The sequence below is a fragment of the Manacus candei genome, unplaced genomic scaffold (assembly GCF_025592945.1).
Source record: "Manacus candei isolate 608988 ecotype Guabito, Panama unplaced genomic scaffold, ASM2559294v1 h1tg000002l, whole genome shotgun sequence".
NCBI lineage: Eukaryota > Metazoa > Chordata > Aves > Passeriformes > Pipridae > Manacus > Manacus candei.
In genome coordinates this window covers 14410383-14428405 of record NW_026138050.1, presented here as the reverse complement: position 1 = coordinate 14428405, position 18023 = coordinate 14410383, and the positions used below count along the sequence as shown (strand labels likewise).

The following is an 18023-nucleotide window of genomic DNA, read 5'->3' as shown; positions in this document are numbered from 1 at the left end:
GTTTCCTTGTGTACTTTGGTTTCACTAACATTTGTTTTCCAACTCCTGCTGGAAGACCTGGTTTGCACTTGTGTTCCAGCATGTGGAACTCTGGGAGATCAGTACTCTATAACTTAATTTTGAAAGTAAGATTCTTTTAATGTTGAGTGAATCGCAGGTGAGAAAAGCATTGTGCTCTTGATCCCAGCAGTGTCTGCCCAGAAGGACCAAGGCAGTAAGGCAGGGATTGCTGGAGGAACTGAACACATAAATCCCTCCCTGTACATCTTGGTGCTCTTTCAAGGGAGTTCAGGGTAGATAAATGATTTCAGTAACCAAGAATAGCCACTGCTTTTATTTTCCTGTTAGAGGCTGCACACACCGTCTTCATACTGAGTTTTGTCAGTCACTTGTGTGAGAATTAAGCACCTGAACTCTTCTTCTGAACCTGGATTCCTCTGAACCTGGACTGCTGCAATAGACTTAAACTTTATTTTGAAGTTCTGTGTTTTCAGGACTTTAAAGTTTTCAATGTAATGTTCATCTGGAAGCTTTCTCCTTGGAAACAGCTCAGCAGTCTCTTAAGGGGCATAGATTGAGGTGTGACTGTATCTGTGCTCAAGGAAACTTTATGGCATTACGGATTAGATAAATGATTGAGTGCCTTGGGTTAGTAAGAAATAAATGAATAAGATTATTAAAACAGAAATAAAAGACTACACTTGCAGTGCAGGCTTTGTGGGAGGCTGCAAGATTTAAGTTTTTGGACTCAAAACCCTTAGCAGTTCCAAGACCTCTGTGTTTTGGCATCTGCTTTTTTGAGATGGTGTCTTTTGTGGTTAGTTTTTAGTTTTTGACCAAAGGTAAGCTTTCAACACGCTGCAGATGTCAAAAAATCTAGATCTCCTGGTTGTGCTTGGGGTTGCATTTGGTGACTAAACATAATCTTTCTGTCATAAAGCACTGTAGAACACATTTTGCTGCAGATTGATATTTTCAGTTTGCAGCAGAGTGGGCCAGCAAACGAGAGCTCACTGCAGAACCAACTGGCAGAGCCTGTTCTGACCAAAATGTAACACAGGGAGTGGAAAGCTTATTAGCATTTATGAAGCAGTGATATTCCCAGTGGAAGGAATCACTGCTTCCTGTTAGGAATGCGCTTGCAATAAATGGAGGCGAGCGGCTCCAGGAAGGTGCTCGCAGAATCAGTCGGTGGAAGCTGCCCTGGGTTACTACATATTCCAATACCCCCTTTAGTAACACAGTTTTCCCTTGGAAGTGTTGTCACTAAGTAACTGTGGAGTGTAATGCATGTGCAGCGTGGGCAGGTACAGCCAGAGACACGAGTTTAAGTGGTGACATTTTCTCGCTGCGGAGTTTGCTCGACTTTAACCCAGCCTTGGTATTAAAATGCTGAATGAACCACGAGGTGCTGGAGGGTAAATGCTGCAAAGTGTGCTCAGGGGTTATGAGGTGTTTTAAACCTACTGGAGAGGCTGACCAGGAGTTCTCATGGGTTACAAAAGTATTGGGAACTTCTTCCTTCCCATGCAGCAGACTCCTGAGGTGCATCCCACAGCACCTGGGATGTAGCAGAAGTGCCATGGAATGTGTGTTATAACTTAGCAAGTCACAGCCTTGTTTGGCTTTATTTCTGCAAATCTAATGTAAGCAAGCAAGGTGGTTCCTTTACCTCTTCTCTTGCAGGCTTAAAAAAACTTGGCATAATGTTCATTTGGGCAACTCCTCTCTCCTTGTAGGTGACTTCTTTAGTTTGACCTTGAAGATGAGTTTTACTGGTTTCTTCCCTTCTTTGTAAGGGAATAATACTGCAAAACCTGCAAGGGCTTGGGTTTGGGGGTTATTCAGGTGTATTGTCCTAATAACTTTGAAGGTGGCTAATCTTCCTTTAGGAATTTTCCCCTTAGTAATCATAAGCAGGCTCGCCTCTGTTTGAAACAAGTGAAAAATTGAAGAAAGTAAAAAAGGTAGCATTGTACTTTCCTTTGGCAGATAATACGTCATCATGAGTCAGGCAAAGATCCCATTTTCTTTTTACCACCCACGTATCCAAGACAAAATGGGATAACTGGGTGCCAGCTCCTTACAAAGGTCTTCTATCTAATGGAGGAGCATTTCATTTTGGAAAAAGGAGAGAGGGCAGAACAAAACTTCCTTGTAAAATCAGCGAATAGGGAGATCCTATGATCAAATATGCTGGTATTAGTCATGTTCCTTAGAGGCAGAGCAGCTAAAGATGAAGGCAACTTTTCTTTACGTTTTTAGGTAAAGTAATAAATTGAAATGATAACTGGATTTTGGTTTTGATTTTCTTCAAACTTCAAAATGAAAGTAGGTTATAAACTTCATCAGCAAACGTAATTGGGCTTTAAGGAGCCTGGCAAAAGTCGTGCTGTGTCTCTGTAGTTTGGGTTTAAATTAAGATTGGATTTATTTTGAAAGATACTGTAGCTTCGAGGTGTGTTGTTATAAGAGAAAGTTCTAAAAGCAGTGTCAAGCAGGTAGCCAGAAGGTTCTTTTTGACCTTTAAATTTCATGAAATGAAATAATTGAGATTGTCACGTTATTAACTACCTGAATCAGAGCAGTTAGACAATACTGTTCCTCATTAATGGAATTTAATGTTTCCTTCTGTTCTTGAGAATCCCAGAATATAATTTAATAGTTGTTTATAAAATGTTGAGAGTCTATAGTAGGGTTCCTTGCATAAGAAAGTGCCTGTGGATATGGTATTAATAAGTATGGAAAAGAGTTACCATTTTATTGGGACTGAGACTGTGGAACAACTGAAATGATCATACAACCAATGTAGTCGTGTCAGCTTAATTTCTTGTCGTGCTTTATTTTTGTGTGTACTTTTTAAAATCACAGACTATGAACTAGATGTCCCAAAAAGCAATTTATATCTTACCAAAATACCATTTGAGTGAGAAAAGCAATGATCGTAACTCGAAGGGGTCACTGAGCCCTGTGGATTGAAGTGCTTTTGAGAGGACTAATTGCTCCATTTTATTGGTGTTGTTCACATTTCATCCAGGTAGATAAATATTAGATGCCATCCTGCTTTCCTTAGTTGTCTTTTTATCTCAATAATAGGCATTCTTCCCTATGTAAAGTCACGTTCCTAAGGAAATAAATGTAATTACGCTGCTGAGATGTTCAAAGAGCTCTCCAAGTTATCATTATTTTTCAGAAAATGTATTGCCTTTTTTTTGTCCTTGTCATCCACTACTGAAAGAACTGTGGCTGTTGCCATGTCACTGTTGCCAAGTGGTGCCATAGAAATCTGGAAGTATTAACACTTTCAAAATCAATTAACGATCCATCAGACCAGGACTGTTTGCACACTGTGGCCAGAAAAATTCCTGTGCCAGCTCTCAGGACATCTGGTCACTCTCTGTAGAGCTGGCTCTTCATCCCTGTCCACTGCAGTGGGTTTTGCTGGAAGAATCTTGGCTTGGAAACAGCGAACAGGGTTAGAAGGGAGGGAGAGAAAAATATGCTCAGTCTCTTCTCTGAAGAGAAAAGGTTCATCCATGTTGAAACAATTGATTTAATTTGATTCTGTATAAGTTTTGAGGGCTTTTTTTTTATGTTCTAGAGTATGTATCATTACGGGCTAGAGTTGTTCCCATCCCCTTACTGTGGGATTAACACCTGCTGTGATGGGAGTCCATAGAAAAGCTGTGTGCTTGCCTCTTGATTGTAAGTGAGGTTTTGCCTCTGATCAGGAAATCTCTCTTCAGAGTTCTGTGTTAACATAGTTCTTTACTTTCCTTAGGGGAGTCAAGAGGTTAGGAAAGCAATTTTCTAACCTTTGTGCCTCTCCTTTGCAGTTTTCAAGCCCGAGGAGCTGCGCCAGGCTCTCATGCCCACCCTCGAAGCGTTGTACCGGCAGGACCCAGAGTCTCTACCTTTCAGACAGCCTGTGGATCCCCAGCTTTTAGGGATTCCGGTGAGTTGGCCCGAAGAAAACCCACAAAACATTCTTCTGCTTTGTTTTTGCCCGTTCCAACGTTTATTTTTCACGCTCAGCACACCGCGAGTGGTCGACGTCCTAAAAATAAAGCGGGGTTTTTCTGTGTCTTTGAAGGACTATTTCGACATCGTGAAGAACCCCATGGATCTTTCCACCATTAAACGTAAGCTGGACACGGGGCAGTACCAGGAGCCCTGGCAGTACGTGGACGACGTGTGGCTGATGTTTAACAACGCGTGGCTGTACAATCGCAAGACTTCCCGGGTCTATAAGTTTTGCACTAAACTGGCGGAGGTGTTTGAGCAGGAGATCGATCCCGTCATGCAATCGCTCGGCTACTGCTGTGGGCGCAAGGTGGGTACATTCCTGGGGCACTTGTGTTCTTCTGAAGAACTCAGCTTGACTGATCAGACAGAACTTCAGCTTTGCACACTCTGTTCTTCAAAAACGGAAGGGTTGCTAGAAGTTTGGCTTTGTTATAAGGAAGGTCAATAGCATCCTTCTCTCTGCTCTTGTGTTGTTATTGTTGTATTTTGCACCCTCAGAGGACAGCTGTCTTGGTCATAAGCAATATTAAAATGCTTCCCTTCTTTCTCGTGTCCATTGCAGTAAAGCAGCAGGTTGGAGGGTCAGCTTTTAGAGTTAATGATTGTCATCAAGTTGAGAGGGCTGTGCTAATATATTTACAATAGCTCAGAAAAGCGTGCTAAACCTGACAATCTGATACCCATAAGCGTCACGTTTGCATAATAGATCCTTGCTGAACAAAAGATCCCATTGTAAAGCTGCTTTTCTCCCTTGTTTTGCAGTATGAGTTCTCTCCACAGACCTTGTGCTGCTATGGGAAGCAACTGTGCACCATTCCCCGGGACGCTGCCTACTACAGTTACCAGAATAGGTAAGTCCTTGAATTCAGGTTTTTTTCCTTATTCAGGAAGTGAGATCTCCTTTGACTTCCCTGCACATGTAGAGGAGGAGGTTTATTAATTTCTGCTTTTCTTTTGTCAGCTAAGTCAGGGAAAATTTATTTTCTTTACCTTTCCATCCTGTCCTTTTGCAGGTGACTCTTTCCTTTCCTGCAGTTTGTACACACTGTGCTTTAATGCTGTTAGTTAGGCTGCCCCATGCACTGCCTAAGTGCAGGGCAAGTTGCCCATGTTTTCCATACAAAGAGGAGCAGGGCTTGCTGGAGGGAGAGGGGCAGAACTGCAAAAAGGCACTGGGAAATCCTGTTACCTTGTTCTGGGAGAATTTTGAAAATATGCAGGTTTGTTTTCAAATTAGTGCCAGAATTTGCCAAGTAAAGGATACAGTGATTAATTGCCAGACTTACATTCTCCCTTCCTAGCCAGTGCTTAATTCTATTTAAATTAGCTTGGAAATAGCATTTAAAACTACCCAGAGACTCCATGAGAAGCTGTGAAAATCATAGTTTCTCTTAATCTTTAATTAATATTAGGACTTAGTGTTTGTATGATTATTAAACAATCGTTAGATTATACTACTAATTTTCTATTTAATGCTTAAATCTCCAGTGTTATAATAACAAAGCAAACTCAAAACTTGGCTTTTGGTTTGGGTTCTTAGATGGTGTGTGTTGTCCCTCACCAAAAAAAAAAAAAATGCAGAATATAAATGGGCTAAGACACAAGCTTTGTTTTGAACAAGGAAAAGGAAGTTATGAGTTGGAAGTTATGAATTCCAGAGGCTTGGCAGTCTCTCTAAGCCTTGCCAGTTGTGAGGTGCATGGGGCTGTTGTCTGAGTGAGGTTAAAGAACCGATTCAGACACTGAGCATTTCATCTTTTAGGGCCACCCCTACTCACCAAACAGGCTCTGAGGTGGTTTAAGCCTGTTGAGCACCACCACACTGAAGTGTGGCAGGTGAAAATGTGTGTCCCACCTCGTGTCTTGGGTGGCCTTTGAGAGGCAGAAAGTATTGACAGGGAGAAATGAATTCATGACCTCTCATTAAAAGGTTTTACGCAGCCCCTGTGGACTCTGAAAAAAAGTCAGGCTGAAGAGAAATAAAGCCATTAAATACCATCACTGTAGGTAGAATTTGAATTACTTTTCATGTTGTGCACCCAGGTAGTTCTGCATTTGAAAAGCACAGTAACTTCAAAATGAATTGAAGAAGGGCTCATTTTTCTCTCAGTTATCCTTCCCTGTTTAAATTCATGTTAAATCATCTGGGTTATTCCATGGAAGGCAAGAAGCCCAGGGTTGGTGGGGCAGTGGGTGTTGCAATGTTTCAGTTTTCTGCCCATTGTAAATGCAAGAGTCCCTTTAAGTTGTAGGTTTCTGTTCATTCAGATGTCTTGAGAAGGGATTGGGGGTTTGGGGTGGGTTTGAGTTCAGGGGGAGTGTGAAGCTTTCTGTTTCAGGTCAACTAAATTGAGTGATAAATGGGGCTTTTAAAGAAAGCATTTCTGAAGATTTATCACCATATTTTTAAGTGTGCATTTGGACTGTCAGATCATAGAAAGCCCCTGTTCATCAGCTGTGTTGCTACAAAACGATCACATTTTCTGTGACAGTGATCTTTAAATTTTAGGTGTTCTTAAAGACGTAGAAAATAAGTGAAAAGCAAATTCTGTGCTTCCAGCAGATCTTTAATTGATCAATGCTCTTGAATTTTCTATGTACAGAGCAGGCAAAATTGAATGCACCTAAAGTCCAGCATATCACAAAGCTAAATTACAATTAAGAATATTTAGGCACTATTGAATTAAAATGAACTCTGACACTACAGTTCAGTGATTAAAAGTTAATTATTTGGTATGGAACTGTTTAGATTCTCTAATAAGGCAGAAATTTAGGTTAAAGTGTTCAGAAAATGTGCTTCATGTGTGAATACCCAGTTGAGAAAACTGATTGGTGTTTCATACAGTTATTAATTTAGAATTTCCTTTGAATACACTCAATTACAGTTGGCAGTTCTCCTGTTAATGCAGAAACTGAGCATTTTCTGGACTTTGGTATTGAACCATAATGTTACTCTTTGATAAACGGGAGTCAGTCACCTGAACAGTCTGCATTTGAAAAGCTTTTCATGTTTGATGTGTTGCAATAAGTACGTTCTTTGGGTTTTCTATGGCTGTTGTAACTAGAATATTGTATGTTTTCTATGGGTTTTGCTGAATATTTGTGGGGGCAAGCAAAAGGCAGGTCTTTGTTTCTGAGGGTCCATATCCATAATCAATTATAGCTATTGCTTCACCATGGTTATTTTATGGACAAATGTTCATGATCTTTCGGTGATTCATTTTCACTGTACTTCAGTTTTTATTTCCTCATTTTAATATCATGGGTTAAGGCTTGGAGTGCTTTGAAAGCTCATAAATTATTCTGAAAATGGATCAGAATTAACCTTTTCTGGGATTGTTTAACTGTAGCAAAGTATTTATAGGAGCCTTGACCATGGATTTTCCTGGCTACAAGCTCCTGTGTTTGGGTCCTCCTGAGTTTCAGTCCTTCCCAGTCTGACTCCTAAAATTATGAGTAATCATGTCAGTAAGGAAAATAATTAGGGGGGGGGTTAATTAAAGAAAAATTTAAAGAAGCACATTCTAGGGGGAAAAAAAAGAACGTGGACAACGTGTAAAAGGATATAAAATTCTGAATCTCTTATATTTGAGTTGTAAAAAAAGAAAGTACATGTTTTGGTATCAGTTTAGGGATGTGGAGTGAGGGGCGAGGGAGGTCAGTGGAAATGAGATGTGCAGTGTCAGTCCCCACTCCTGAAACTCTCCTGTGGTGTTCCTCTTTAATAACCACTTTATCATTCCAAATGATTACAAATCATTGGAATACATTTACTTTTTTCCTGGCCTTGCTGTGCTGCATTCTCAGCCCCAAAAGCCTGGTTTTCCTTGGGAGGGCGATGTGTTTAATCCCAGTGGGGCTGACCCAAGAGGAGTTGGGTGCAGTTTAACTGGTGGTGGGCTGGGAATCCCCCCTCGGGACAGGGAGTGGTTGCCATCAAAGAGCAGCTGCCCTGTGTGGAAATGTCACTGTGGGTTCTGTTAAGCAGAATAAACCACCCCTGCTCCCCTCGCAGTCGGTCCCACACTACGGGCAGGACTCCGTTGCTCTGCCGCAGTTCAGTGGCTCTGGGCTGGCAGAGCAGCTCCTCATCCAGAGCCAGCTGGCAGAGCTTGGAAAAGTTTTCTGGCTCTGTGAATTGTGCTGTGGTAACTCGGAGCTGGCTCCAGCCCGGGAGGGCACGGAGAGCTGTGCCGAGGAGCCGCTCCCGCTCGGCACGGCCGGTGTGCGTGTCCAGGGGGAAATTCTGATCCAGCCGTTCCAACAAGTGCCTGTAAATGCCTTTTGTTGTCTCCAGGACAGCACAGCCTTGGAGCTGTCACCGGGATTGCAGTAGTTTAGGTGTGTGAGGGTGTGCTGGCAGGGGCAGAGCTGCCACACTGCTCAGTCTCCATCCCCTCAGTTGTTGGTTCATTGTGCCACTGAGTCTCCTTCGGTGCCTTTGCGCTCCCCATCCCCACAGTCGGTGTTTGAGTTCTCAACCTGCGTCGTACTGTGCTGCCATCGCTGCTTAAACTCTCTCACTCTGATCCTCCATAAAGCTCCTTTATTTTGATGATCCTTTGTGGCCTTCCCGCATTTTACAGCTGTGGCCTCTCTGTTGCCTTTGTTCATGTGTGAATTCATATCCTTTCCAAACATTTAGCCTCCTTTTTTTATTTTTTTTTTTTTATTTTTTTTTGTGACCCTGACAACTTTGGTTCCAGTTCATCTGAAACAAACAAACAAAACCACCAAAAAACCCCCCAAAAATCCATGTAACCTTGATTTTATTTTATTTTTTTCAAATGCAGATTGTATTTTCATAGAGTTGTATTCCAGTTTACTCAGCTTGGTTTGGTAAACTGCAGAATTGGTTTTGCTGAGTATGACTTGGATTGGCTCTTGGTCTGGTGACCAAAAATTGTACCTGCCTCATATTCAATTTTTAAAGCTTAATTAATTCCACATCCTTAATGTACCTGATAAATATATTGTATGTATGTACAATATTTCATGTTGTTCACATATATACATATATTGTATATATATAGATAAAATGGCTGGAAACTCTGACCCATAATTGCATTTCTGTTAAATGTTTGTCTAGAGTATGGATTTGGTTTCATTTATATTAAAGAATATTAGCTGAGCAATTGGTCACATTTAATCTTATACTCAAATTTTGAATTTAATATCTTTATATCATTTAATCTTACAGTCAAATTTTCAATTTAATATTTTTATAGATTTTTTTTTTTTACAATACCAAGTGTTTCTGCTTTTGCAGTTCTGACTCACAATCAGTAAATGCTTTCAACATGTTTCCTAATTATTTAAATCCATAATAAACATGTTCCTAAAGCTTTTTGACAGGCTGTTTTTCACCCAAAGCAAACTCGATCAGTCGCAAGCCTGGAATCAAAGAGCATTTTTTTTTTTCCTAAGCAATGCAAATCAAATCCAAATTCTTAAATTTGAAGCCTACACAAAGGTAGCTCTTGGTGGCTACTCCATTAATCCTCCCCAAATTTTGAATTTGACACCCGCCGACTTGTTAGCGATGTATGAAATGAGACCGAATGCTAATCTGTGCTTTGCCTTGGCTTTCTGCTCTGTGTTGTCTTGGTGTTTGCGTCTTACCTCTTACGTCTGTGCTGTTTGTTCCCTCCCCTGTTCTCTAATCCTGCCCTCCCCTCCCTCTGTTCCTCCTCATTGTCCACACTGACCCATCAATCAACCAACAACGTCCCCCCTTCCGTCGTGGTCGTGCTGATCTGCCCTGCCCTGGTTGGTGGCTCCGTGCTTGGGTGGCTGTGTTTGTGCTGGACCAGCTCACCCAAATATGGCCTTCTTGCTGACAGGTATCACTTCTGTGAGAAGTGTTTCACTGAAATCCAGGGGGAGAATGTCACCCTGGGTGATGACCCTTCCCAGCCTCAAACGTAAGTCCTTCCTTTCCTCTGCATGCTGCCTCTTGGACTGGGAGGGGTGGTGTTTGTCCTGGGTGAGGAGTAAAACCCAAACCCCTTTGGTGGTGTTTTTGGGGGGAAGTGCCTTATTCCTTCCTAGCAGGAGATTTTACAGTGACAGGATTAACAGCTGTCACTGTGTTGGGGCTGTAGGTCTGCCCAGCAGTGTCCAGTTGAGCTGCCCATTCCAGGGGGTGGCAGACCCTGGATAATGTGCTTGGAGAGGGGCAATGGGGACTGTGCCAATAAATGTCACCTTCTAATGAAAGACTTCATCTAATTCTGATGTCTCACCTTTTGAAGTGCAGCCTATATTTATAAGACCAATGACTTGCCTTTAACCTGGCCAGAAAAATCAGATTTGAGGAATACAAGCTACTGTTTTACTGACAATAGCTTCCCTTGTCCTTTTTTGAATTTAAATTTATTTGGGTGCTTGGGTGTCTCTTATTTTGCATTTGATTTTTGCAGAAAGTAAAATGAGAAAAATATTTTCTGTAGCTTAAGCTAAAATGAACTGAATTGCTTGCTCTGACTAGAAAATAAATACTGAGGTGCTTTCTTCAGACTTGAGGTTTGCTGCAATTCAGCAAAAAATTATATTGGCTCAGCCTCTGATATAAAAATGCTACTGAGTTTTCATGTTAACTCTTTGTCTCTAGAACCATCTCTAAGGATCAGTTTGAAAAGAAGAAAAACGATACCCTAGATCCAGAGCCGTAAGTACCCAGCTGTTGGTTTTCCTGAGATAATCCCATCACTTCCACTTGTCCTTTAGCCAGAAATGGGGCAGGGAGTAAAGAACTCTTCCTTTTCCCCCATCTCTGCCCAAACAGGCTGCAGAATCTTTCCCTGAAGTTTATGGCACCACGTCCAAAGTTGATGTCTGACTTTGATTCCCAAAAGGGATCGTGAGCCTGTTCCTCAGGCAGTTCCTAGTGCTGTTGTATGGGTGATTCCAGGAGTCAGCCAGGCTCTGCACAGGGCTGGGAATGGCCCTCTCTCACACAGAGCCTTTCACACCCAGCCCTGCATTCCTGGGGCACTTCTGCTTTTTCCTCTTCTGTTCTAAACCACATTTTTCTCTCCACTGAGTGCTCAGCCCACCAAAAGGACCACCCTGCTCCCTCACTTGTGCTACCCCTGGGAGGTAGAGAGAAAGCCCAGCTGAACTTCCTTTAGGAGCATGTGCTGCTTTTCCTACAGCCCTTAACTGGCTGCAAAGAGACTTTATCTTACTTTTACTATGTTGTCTGGCAGTTTGATACACAGCACATTTTGATTTCTAATCTTATCTTTGCAAATACTAAATAGAGCTCCTCCCCAGGCCTGTAAAGGTGGACTGGGATAGACCCCAGTGCATTTGGCTTCATAACCAATCCTGCAGCCTGGTCTGGGAAAACCTCTAATAGTTTTCCCATCCAAAAAAAGGATTTTGACATACTATTGTGACCAAGAAAAAAGAAGACTGCAGCAGAGACATGCAGGCAAAGACAAGTTAATACATGTTTTCTTGGCAGGGTGATTCATGACTGACTAGTTTTTACGTTTACAGTAAGTTGAGCAACCATTTAATCAGTTTGTGGTTGTTGCAGCAATTGGAAGTTAAATCTGTGGAGGTATTGTTGAGCAGGATTCTGTGAAGCTGGGAAGACTCAGGACTCTGCTTAGAAAAGGATAAAAAGGATCCAGAAAAAGTTGTGCATGACAGCCCATTTCAGATTTTTAAACTAGAACACCTTGTTATATATATATGTGTGTATATATATATATATGTAATTCTCTCATGGATTGATAGATGTGGATCTGAATCTATTTTGAGTATTTTTTAAACTGACACATAAATTGGGCCTGTTGAAGTTGGTTCAGATCTTAAGAGAGGATTGGCAAGTCCTTCTTTCTTGCTGAATTCTGGAAAATTACTTACCTAACACCAGAAGTGATTGGCTGCTGTTTTTTCTCCTCAGGTTTGTTGACTGCAAAGAATGTGGTCGGAAGATGCACCAGATCTGTGTGTTACATTATGATATTATTTGGCCTTCAGGGTAAGAGATGTTTGTTAGTTTTTTTACCCCTTGTATAATAACGTCGATGTAGTTTATATAATAAAGACTTTCTGCCTTGTTCTTTCATATGTGGCCACTTCCCTTGCCTTCTAGGAACTGAGTACAGAAGGACAAAGTGTTTCTTAATAAAATACATTTTTTGGTGTTTTGGGTCTTATTTCAGTCTACTTAGATAAAAATGTGCATGAAACCCAACTTTTCATACACTCAGCTTTCTGGGGTTTCTTTCTAACTCTTAGACAAGGGCAGCTGGTTGGAGGTGAGTCTGTGTGCACAGAACACTAATGCAGGTTCAGCCACTTGGCAGAACTAAAGCAGCTCACAAAGGCTTTAAGTCCCTCAAAAATGAAGTGATACAGGCTGTTCAAATCCAGAGAAAAATATATCGTGCTCTGACATTTAAATTATGGGTTCAGACATTGGGTTTAAGCTCACCGGTAATGGCTTTATGCTAAATTTTTGGCTTTTTTTTTTTTCCTCAATAGGTTTGTCTGTGATAATTGTCTGAAGAAAACCGGTAGAACACGCAAAGAAAACAAATTCAGTGCTAAAAGTGAGTTTGATATTTCTGTTTTTATCTCCCAGTATTCATCTTCCCCCTGCCAGCCCTAATAGCTCTTTGATTGAGACTTTGTGTTGTTATAATGGACAGCACTGGAACATTTGCAAAATGGGGCGTGGTGTAGCCTGAGGCTGTCAGAATTTTAATCAACATTTTAAAGCCCTGCTCTCTATGTGTTTGTGGTCAGCCTTGAGGTGTTTGGCGTCTTTGTCCTTATTTTTCTAGGATTAGAAAGCAGAAAGGGGGGCAAAGAGAACAGGAAAAGCACGGGGCTGTGTGCTCTTCACTGGCTATATTTAGCCATGTTTCCACGTAGTGCTGAAACTGTAGTAAATGACTGTCACCTCTGTGCCCTTCCAATAACATGTAGTAACAAGTTGTGCTGCAGTTCAGGTGCTGCTGCCAAACACAAAAGTGTTTGAAGAGCTTTTCTTGCCTCCAGAGCGGGTGGTGGGACAAGGACTGTCCACTGGAATGAGTGACCCATTCCATTGTGAGTCTGGATTCCCTTGGCAGTAACCACTGCCATGGTCTTGTTGAAATGGGCACTAAAGAGAGGGTCAGAAGATGGCCAGGTCAAGTTGTATCAGTAACCCTTGCACAGGACTCTCTGCAAGCATTTCACCTCAGAGAACATAATTCAGTAATTTCCACTCACACACATTTGGAGGGAGGGCAAAGAGAAGGTGCTGGTGTTGGAAATGCAGTGTCAGTGCACAGAGCAGAAAAATAAAGTGACTGTAGAAACCAAGAGGGTGATTCAGCCACTTGAACAACTAGAACTTGCAGGTGCACTTGATTCCTGCCTTGTTCTTTGGTCCTTGGAAGTTCTGGGCATTCCTGTGTCACACTGTGCCTGCACAAGCCTGACTCTTCCACACTGTGTTAAAGGCAAGGTTTTGCATTAAATGTGACTTCTTGCTAACTTGGTGTGTGGTTGATTGCATAACAGGAGCTGTGGAGGGGGCTGATGTGGAGATGATAAAGCTGTGTGAGGCATTATTAGGTTACAGTAATCAAAACGGTCTCTGGAGGAACCTGACGCATGCAAGACAGCATTGTTAGAGAGATCTAAATTAGTCTCATTAAAGACAGATTAAAGTTGTAAGAGAACATTAATAAAATGATGAAATCAAAATGTAGTTTTAGATAACCATTTTAAATGGATGCCTCTTCTGTCATGTGCTGGCTTTAGAGCAGATACTGATGTAAATTGTCTGAAACAAGTGTGTGACTCCTCAGATACCTGCAGTTGTTTAAGGTTTGTGTAAACCACCCATTTAGTTCAAGGTGACCATTCTGTTCTGGACAGTGGTGCTTTTTCCCTTTCCTTCTTTTTCTTTCCCTGCTGTTTGACTGTCTTTTCCTTTTCCCATGATTTGAGTCCTGCTGTAACCCAGTGGTGGGCTCAGCTCTGGAGATCAGCTGCTCTAACAATGCTCTACTGGAAATGGAAGAACAGGGAAGGAAAAGGAAGGCCTGCTCTTGTCCAAATCTTGGTCTTACTGCTGACCTGAAAACAAACCTGAGCAGTGAAAGATTGAAACATTAACATGTTCCCTCTCCCCATAAAAACTTTTACTTACAAGGTATTACAATCAAGTAATACAATCAAGTTTTAATTGCCACCAATATTTCTACACTCTCTCAAGCACAGTGGCACAACTGCTAATAAATAACCAAGGCAGCAGGTCCTTCAGGTGTTGTGGAACATTAATGTATATTAAGTAAAATTGGTTAATTAACTGATAGCCTGCCAAATACAACAAGTGTGCAGCTGTGAGACCCCAAACTTTTCAAGTATTTATTTTCCTAAGAAAATCTACAAATATCACTTCCCCGATGCAGAGATGTTCAAAGACAAAAGATATCCTGACAAATAAGTCACCCACAGTAGTTTCCTGACAAAAAGTCACAGTGAGCCAGGAGTCTGACTTTCTTCCTATGTGTCCCATTACTCATCCCCTCACAAATGTCTGGCCACTGCTGCTGCCACAAACCTGCTGTGCTGAACGTTCCTTGTTAACAGTTTGGGTGCCTTTTGTTCAAGTGTGCACTGCAGTTTTCACTGAGCCTTTATTAGAAGTGTAGGTGTGAGAGGTGTCCAAGAACCAAACTCTGGTTGCTTTCTAAAGGAACTTGCACATTCCAATAAATCAAAAAACGCAAGTCTTAGATCCTTTCCTTACAGTACCTGTGATCTTAATGCTGCCTGTTTCTTTTGTCTTCTAATCTGGTCTTTTTGTGTTGGTTGGTTTTCGAGTCCTAATGCACAGCAGCATAAGGAAGGAAGCAGATATCCCTTGGTTGCTTAGCATTGGGAAGATGATGAGATGAAAACACAAGACAGTGGAGTTAACTCTAGTGGCTTCCTAACTCATCAGCTGAGATGGAGCCCTTTCCTCTTTTTCTCATTGTAGTCAGAGAAATCAACGAAACAAAAAAATGTCCTCATAAAGAAGTTGTGAATTCCCTTTAAAATCCCCTTCATATTATATATGGAAAGCCCAATATAGTGTATTGGGCTGGGAAACACTGGAAAGGCCAAGGTGTTGGAATTTAAAAGGCCTTGGTGTATTTTTATTTTAACCTGCCTTTGAATTTAGTTATTGACTCCCAAGTAAATGATATTTAGACTGTGTTGTGCTGGTTATAACCACAGAATCTCAGTGGACAAGGGGGGCAGGCTGAAAGATATAAATCAAGACTGATGCTTTTGGGAATTTCTATCAACTGATTGTGATTAAGCTGACAGAGAGCAGGGTTAGATGGGATATTGGGAAAAAATTCCTCCCTGTGAAGGTGAAGAGGCCCTGGAATGGGTTACCCAGAGAAGCTGTGGCTGCCCCAGCCCTGGAAATGTTCAAGGCCAGGTTGGACAGGGCTTGGAGCAACCTGGGACAGTGGAAGGTGTCCCTGCCCATGGCAGGGGGTGGAATTAAATGAGTTTTAAGGTCCTTTACAACCAAAACAATTCTATGATTTTATATAATAATTTTAAATATATAAATACCTTAGAAAATGAGATCATCCTTTGAGTGTATGTGGGGGTTTTCCCCAGTATTGGAACCTAAGGAATTTTAGTGTAGATATTCCACTGCAGCTTTCTGGATGTCAGGAGAAAGAACCAAGAGCCTTGTGTCAGGAACCAAATAACAACTGAAAAATGAAGCAATGGAGAGCAGAAAATTAAATGTATTCTAGTAAAATGAACATCTGGAGATTACACCATCACTTTGGAAAAGATAGCAGATTGACCATAAAATGAAATAGGAATATTGTCTAGTAAAATAAGTACAGCAGGATAAGAGAAGTAGTCATAAATCTTCAAGTCAGAACAGTGGGCTCCTTCTGTTTTCTTAATTTTAACCAAAATCTTCATTGTGATTTCTGTAATTTGTTGTGGATTTATTTGAAAACCATCACATCCTGTAAGACCACAAAAGCCAATTGTGAATGTAAAGAGCAAGAGAGGGGATCTGGACAATCTGTGGACTTGAACTTTCCAAGACCTCTCTCCCTGTGCAGGAACTATTTAACCTTGGTGTGCAGATTACTGTAACTGCAGTCTAAAAGCTCTCTTGAAAAGAAAAGCAAAAGCAATGAAATCTCCGTTGAAGTCAAAAGGCTTTTCATTTCTGGTGATTTGCTTTGCTTTGCTTGAAAAGGTGTGGCATGGAGCCAGATCTATAAAGTGATGTAATCTCTGTCAAGCAGCCAGAGAGTGGGTTTGGCAGGAGAAAACATTTGCAGTGTTCATAAAATAAGCCTGCAAATTGAAAAATGCTACGTAAAGCCGCCTTTGTTGGTTCACTTACGGGGTAATTTTCCCACTGTAGTGGTTTTGAGCTTCCACAATAGGGTGTGAACACCTTCAGGCTTGGGGGAAAGCATGGATGGGTTTGCTTTTTTTTTATTTTTGGCTGCATAAATAAAACCATCAGATTTTCATACGCAGGTAAAACAAAGGGGAAAAAAACCCTACTTCCGTCCAGAGAAACGAGCTGAAAGAGTTTAAAAAGCACAGTAACACCCTGAACTTAAATGATTCCTCCAGAATTAAGTTGCCATTGTCATGTTCTCTCCCACTTCACTTCCAGGGCTGCAGACAACACGTTTAGGAAACCATTTGGAAGACAGAGTGAACAAATTTCTGCGGCGACAGAATCATCCTGAAGCTGGAGAGGTCTTTGTCAGAGTAGTAGCAAGTTCAGATAAGACAGTAGAAGTCAAACCAGGAATGAAATCCAGGTTAGTTCTGTTAATTCTGATAAATGCAATTTTTTAAATTGATTTTATTTTGAAGTCTCCTTGTGTAGATATTGCAAAACTTTGGCAATTTGCACCTTAATCCCTTTACACATCTTTGGAACTCTGGCATGAGTAAGATCATGAAAGGTACAAAAAAGCAGAGGAGGTGACAATTGTACTTTGACTGTATGGGGGGCAGTGTGGGGGCATCCTGGGTTTGGTTATAATACTGTGACTTTGTGTTGCTAAATCTTAGGAGTCTGACCCCGTTTTGGTTGGTGTTTCAGAATTCAGTTTAGTTTGGAGCAGTTGCTGAGATTCTGTTCCTCACTGTTCCTTACTGTTTTGTTGTGTTTTTATAAACACTTTGGCTTTCAGGAGGGATTTTTAATTTACTTCATTATAAATGAAAAGCTTAAAAGGTTTATTCTGTGGAGCATTTTGGCTTTAATTCATAAAGAGAGTGTTTATGTGACATCACCTCCTCATAATGCATCAGGTTTTCTGCTCTGCAACCTATTTAAAGGCTTGTGGTCTCTGAGGATATTCACATACTCAATGCTGGCCTGTTCAGTCCTGTGTTCTATATGGAAACAGTCTTTCCATGAATTTACAGTGATGGGACTCCCTGTTTTACTACAGCTCTGATCTGCCCCCCCTTTAACTTCTGTGTAAATGTTCCTAACGGGTTAAAAATAAGGTTGAAAATAATTTCCTCGTTCTGGTAGGACACCGGTTTAATAGTTGGCTTTTTGTTGTTCTTTTTTTTATCCTTCCCTCCCACCCTTCCCTGCAGGTTTGTGGACTCTGGGGAGATGTCAGAATCCTTCCCTTACCGCACCAAAGCTCTGTTTGCCTTTGAGGAGATCGACGGGGTGGACGTGTGTTTCTTCGGGATGCACGTGCAGGAGTACGGCTCGGATTGCCCCCCTCCCAACACCAGGTACCCTCCCCTCTCTGCACAGGGGCAAATGGCTAAAGCCACTGGCAAACACAGAGAACTGGGCCCTGTGGCTCAGTTCTGTGGCACTTCAAAGGTGGCTTTGAAGGGGAAGACATGGCAACACAAAGCATCACAATGTTTTGCATTCTGTTTTTCACTTTGCCTCTCGATGTGTTCTCTTGCTGCCTAAAAGAAAAAAAAATTCTGCCCGTTTTTGGCTTTTG

At 41.5% G+C, this 18023-nt stretch overlaps 1 protein-coding gene across 5 annotated transcripts in view; it reads left to right on the top strand.

Moving 5' to 3' along the window:
- CREBBP (CREB binding protein) overlaps nucleotides 1-18023 on the top strand; it is a 95547-nt gene that overhangs the window by 65690 nt on the left and 11834 nt on the right. For all 5 annotated transcript variants that reach the window (XM_051779697.1, XM_051779688.1, XM_051779702.1 and 2 more), the window contains 9 exons: nucleotides 3837-3955; nucleotides 4094-4333; nucleotides 4789-4877; nucleotides 9870-9950; nucleotides 10640-10696; nucleotides 11945-12022; nucleotides 12529-12596; nucleotides 16706-16856; nucleotides 17653-17799. In XM_051779697.1, coding sequence (XP_051635657.1) covers nucleotides 3837-3955; nucleotides 4094-4333; nucleotides 4789-4877; nucleotides 9870-9950; nucleotides 10640-10696; nucleotides 11945-12022; nucleotides 12529-12596; nucleotides 16706-16856; nucleotides 17653-17799 — 1030 coding nt within the window. The remainder of the gene's footprint in view (nucleotides 1-3836; nucleotides 3956-4093; nucleotides 4334-4788; nucleotides 4878-9869; nucleotides 9951-10639; nucleotides 10697-11944; nucleotides 12023-12528; nucleotides 12597-16705; nucleotides 16857-17652; nucleotides 17800-18023) is intronic.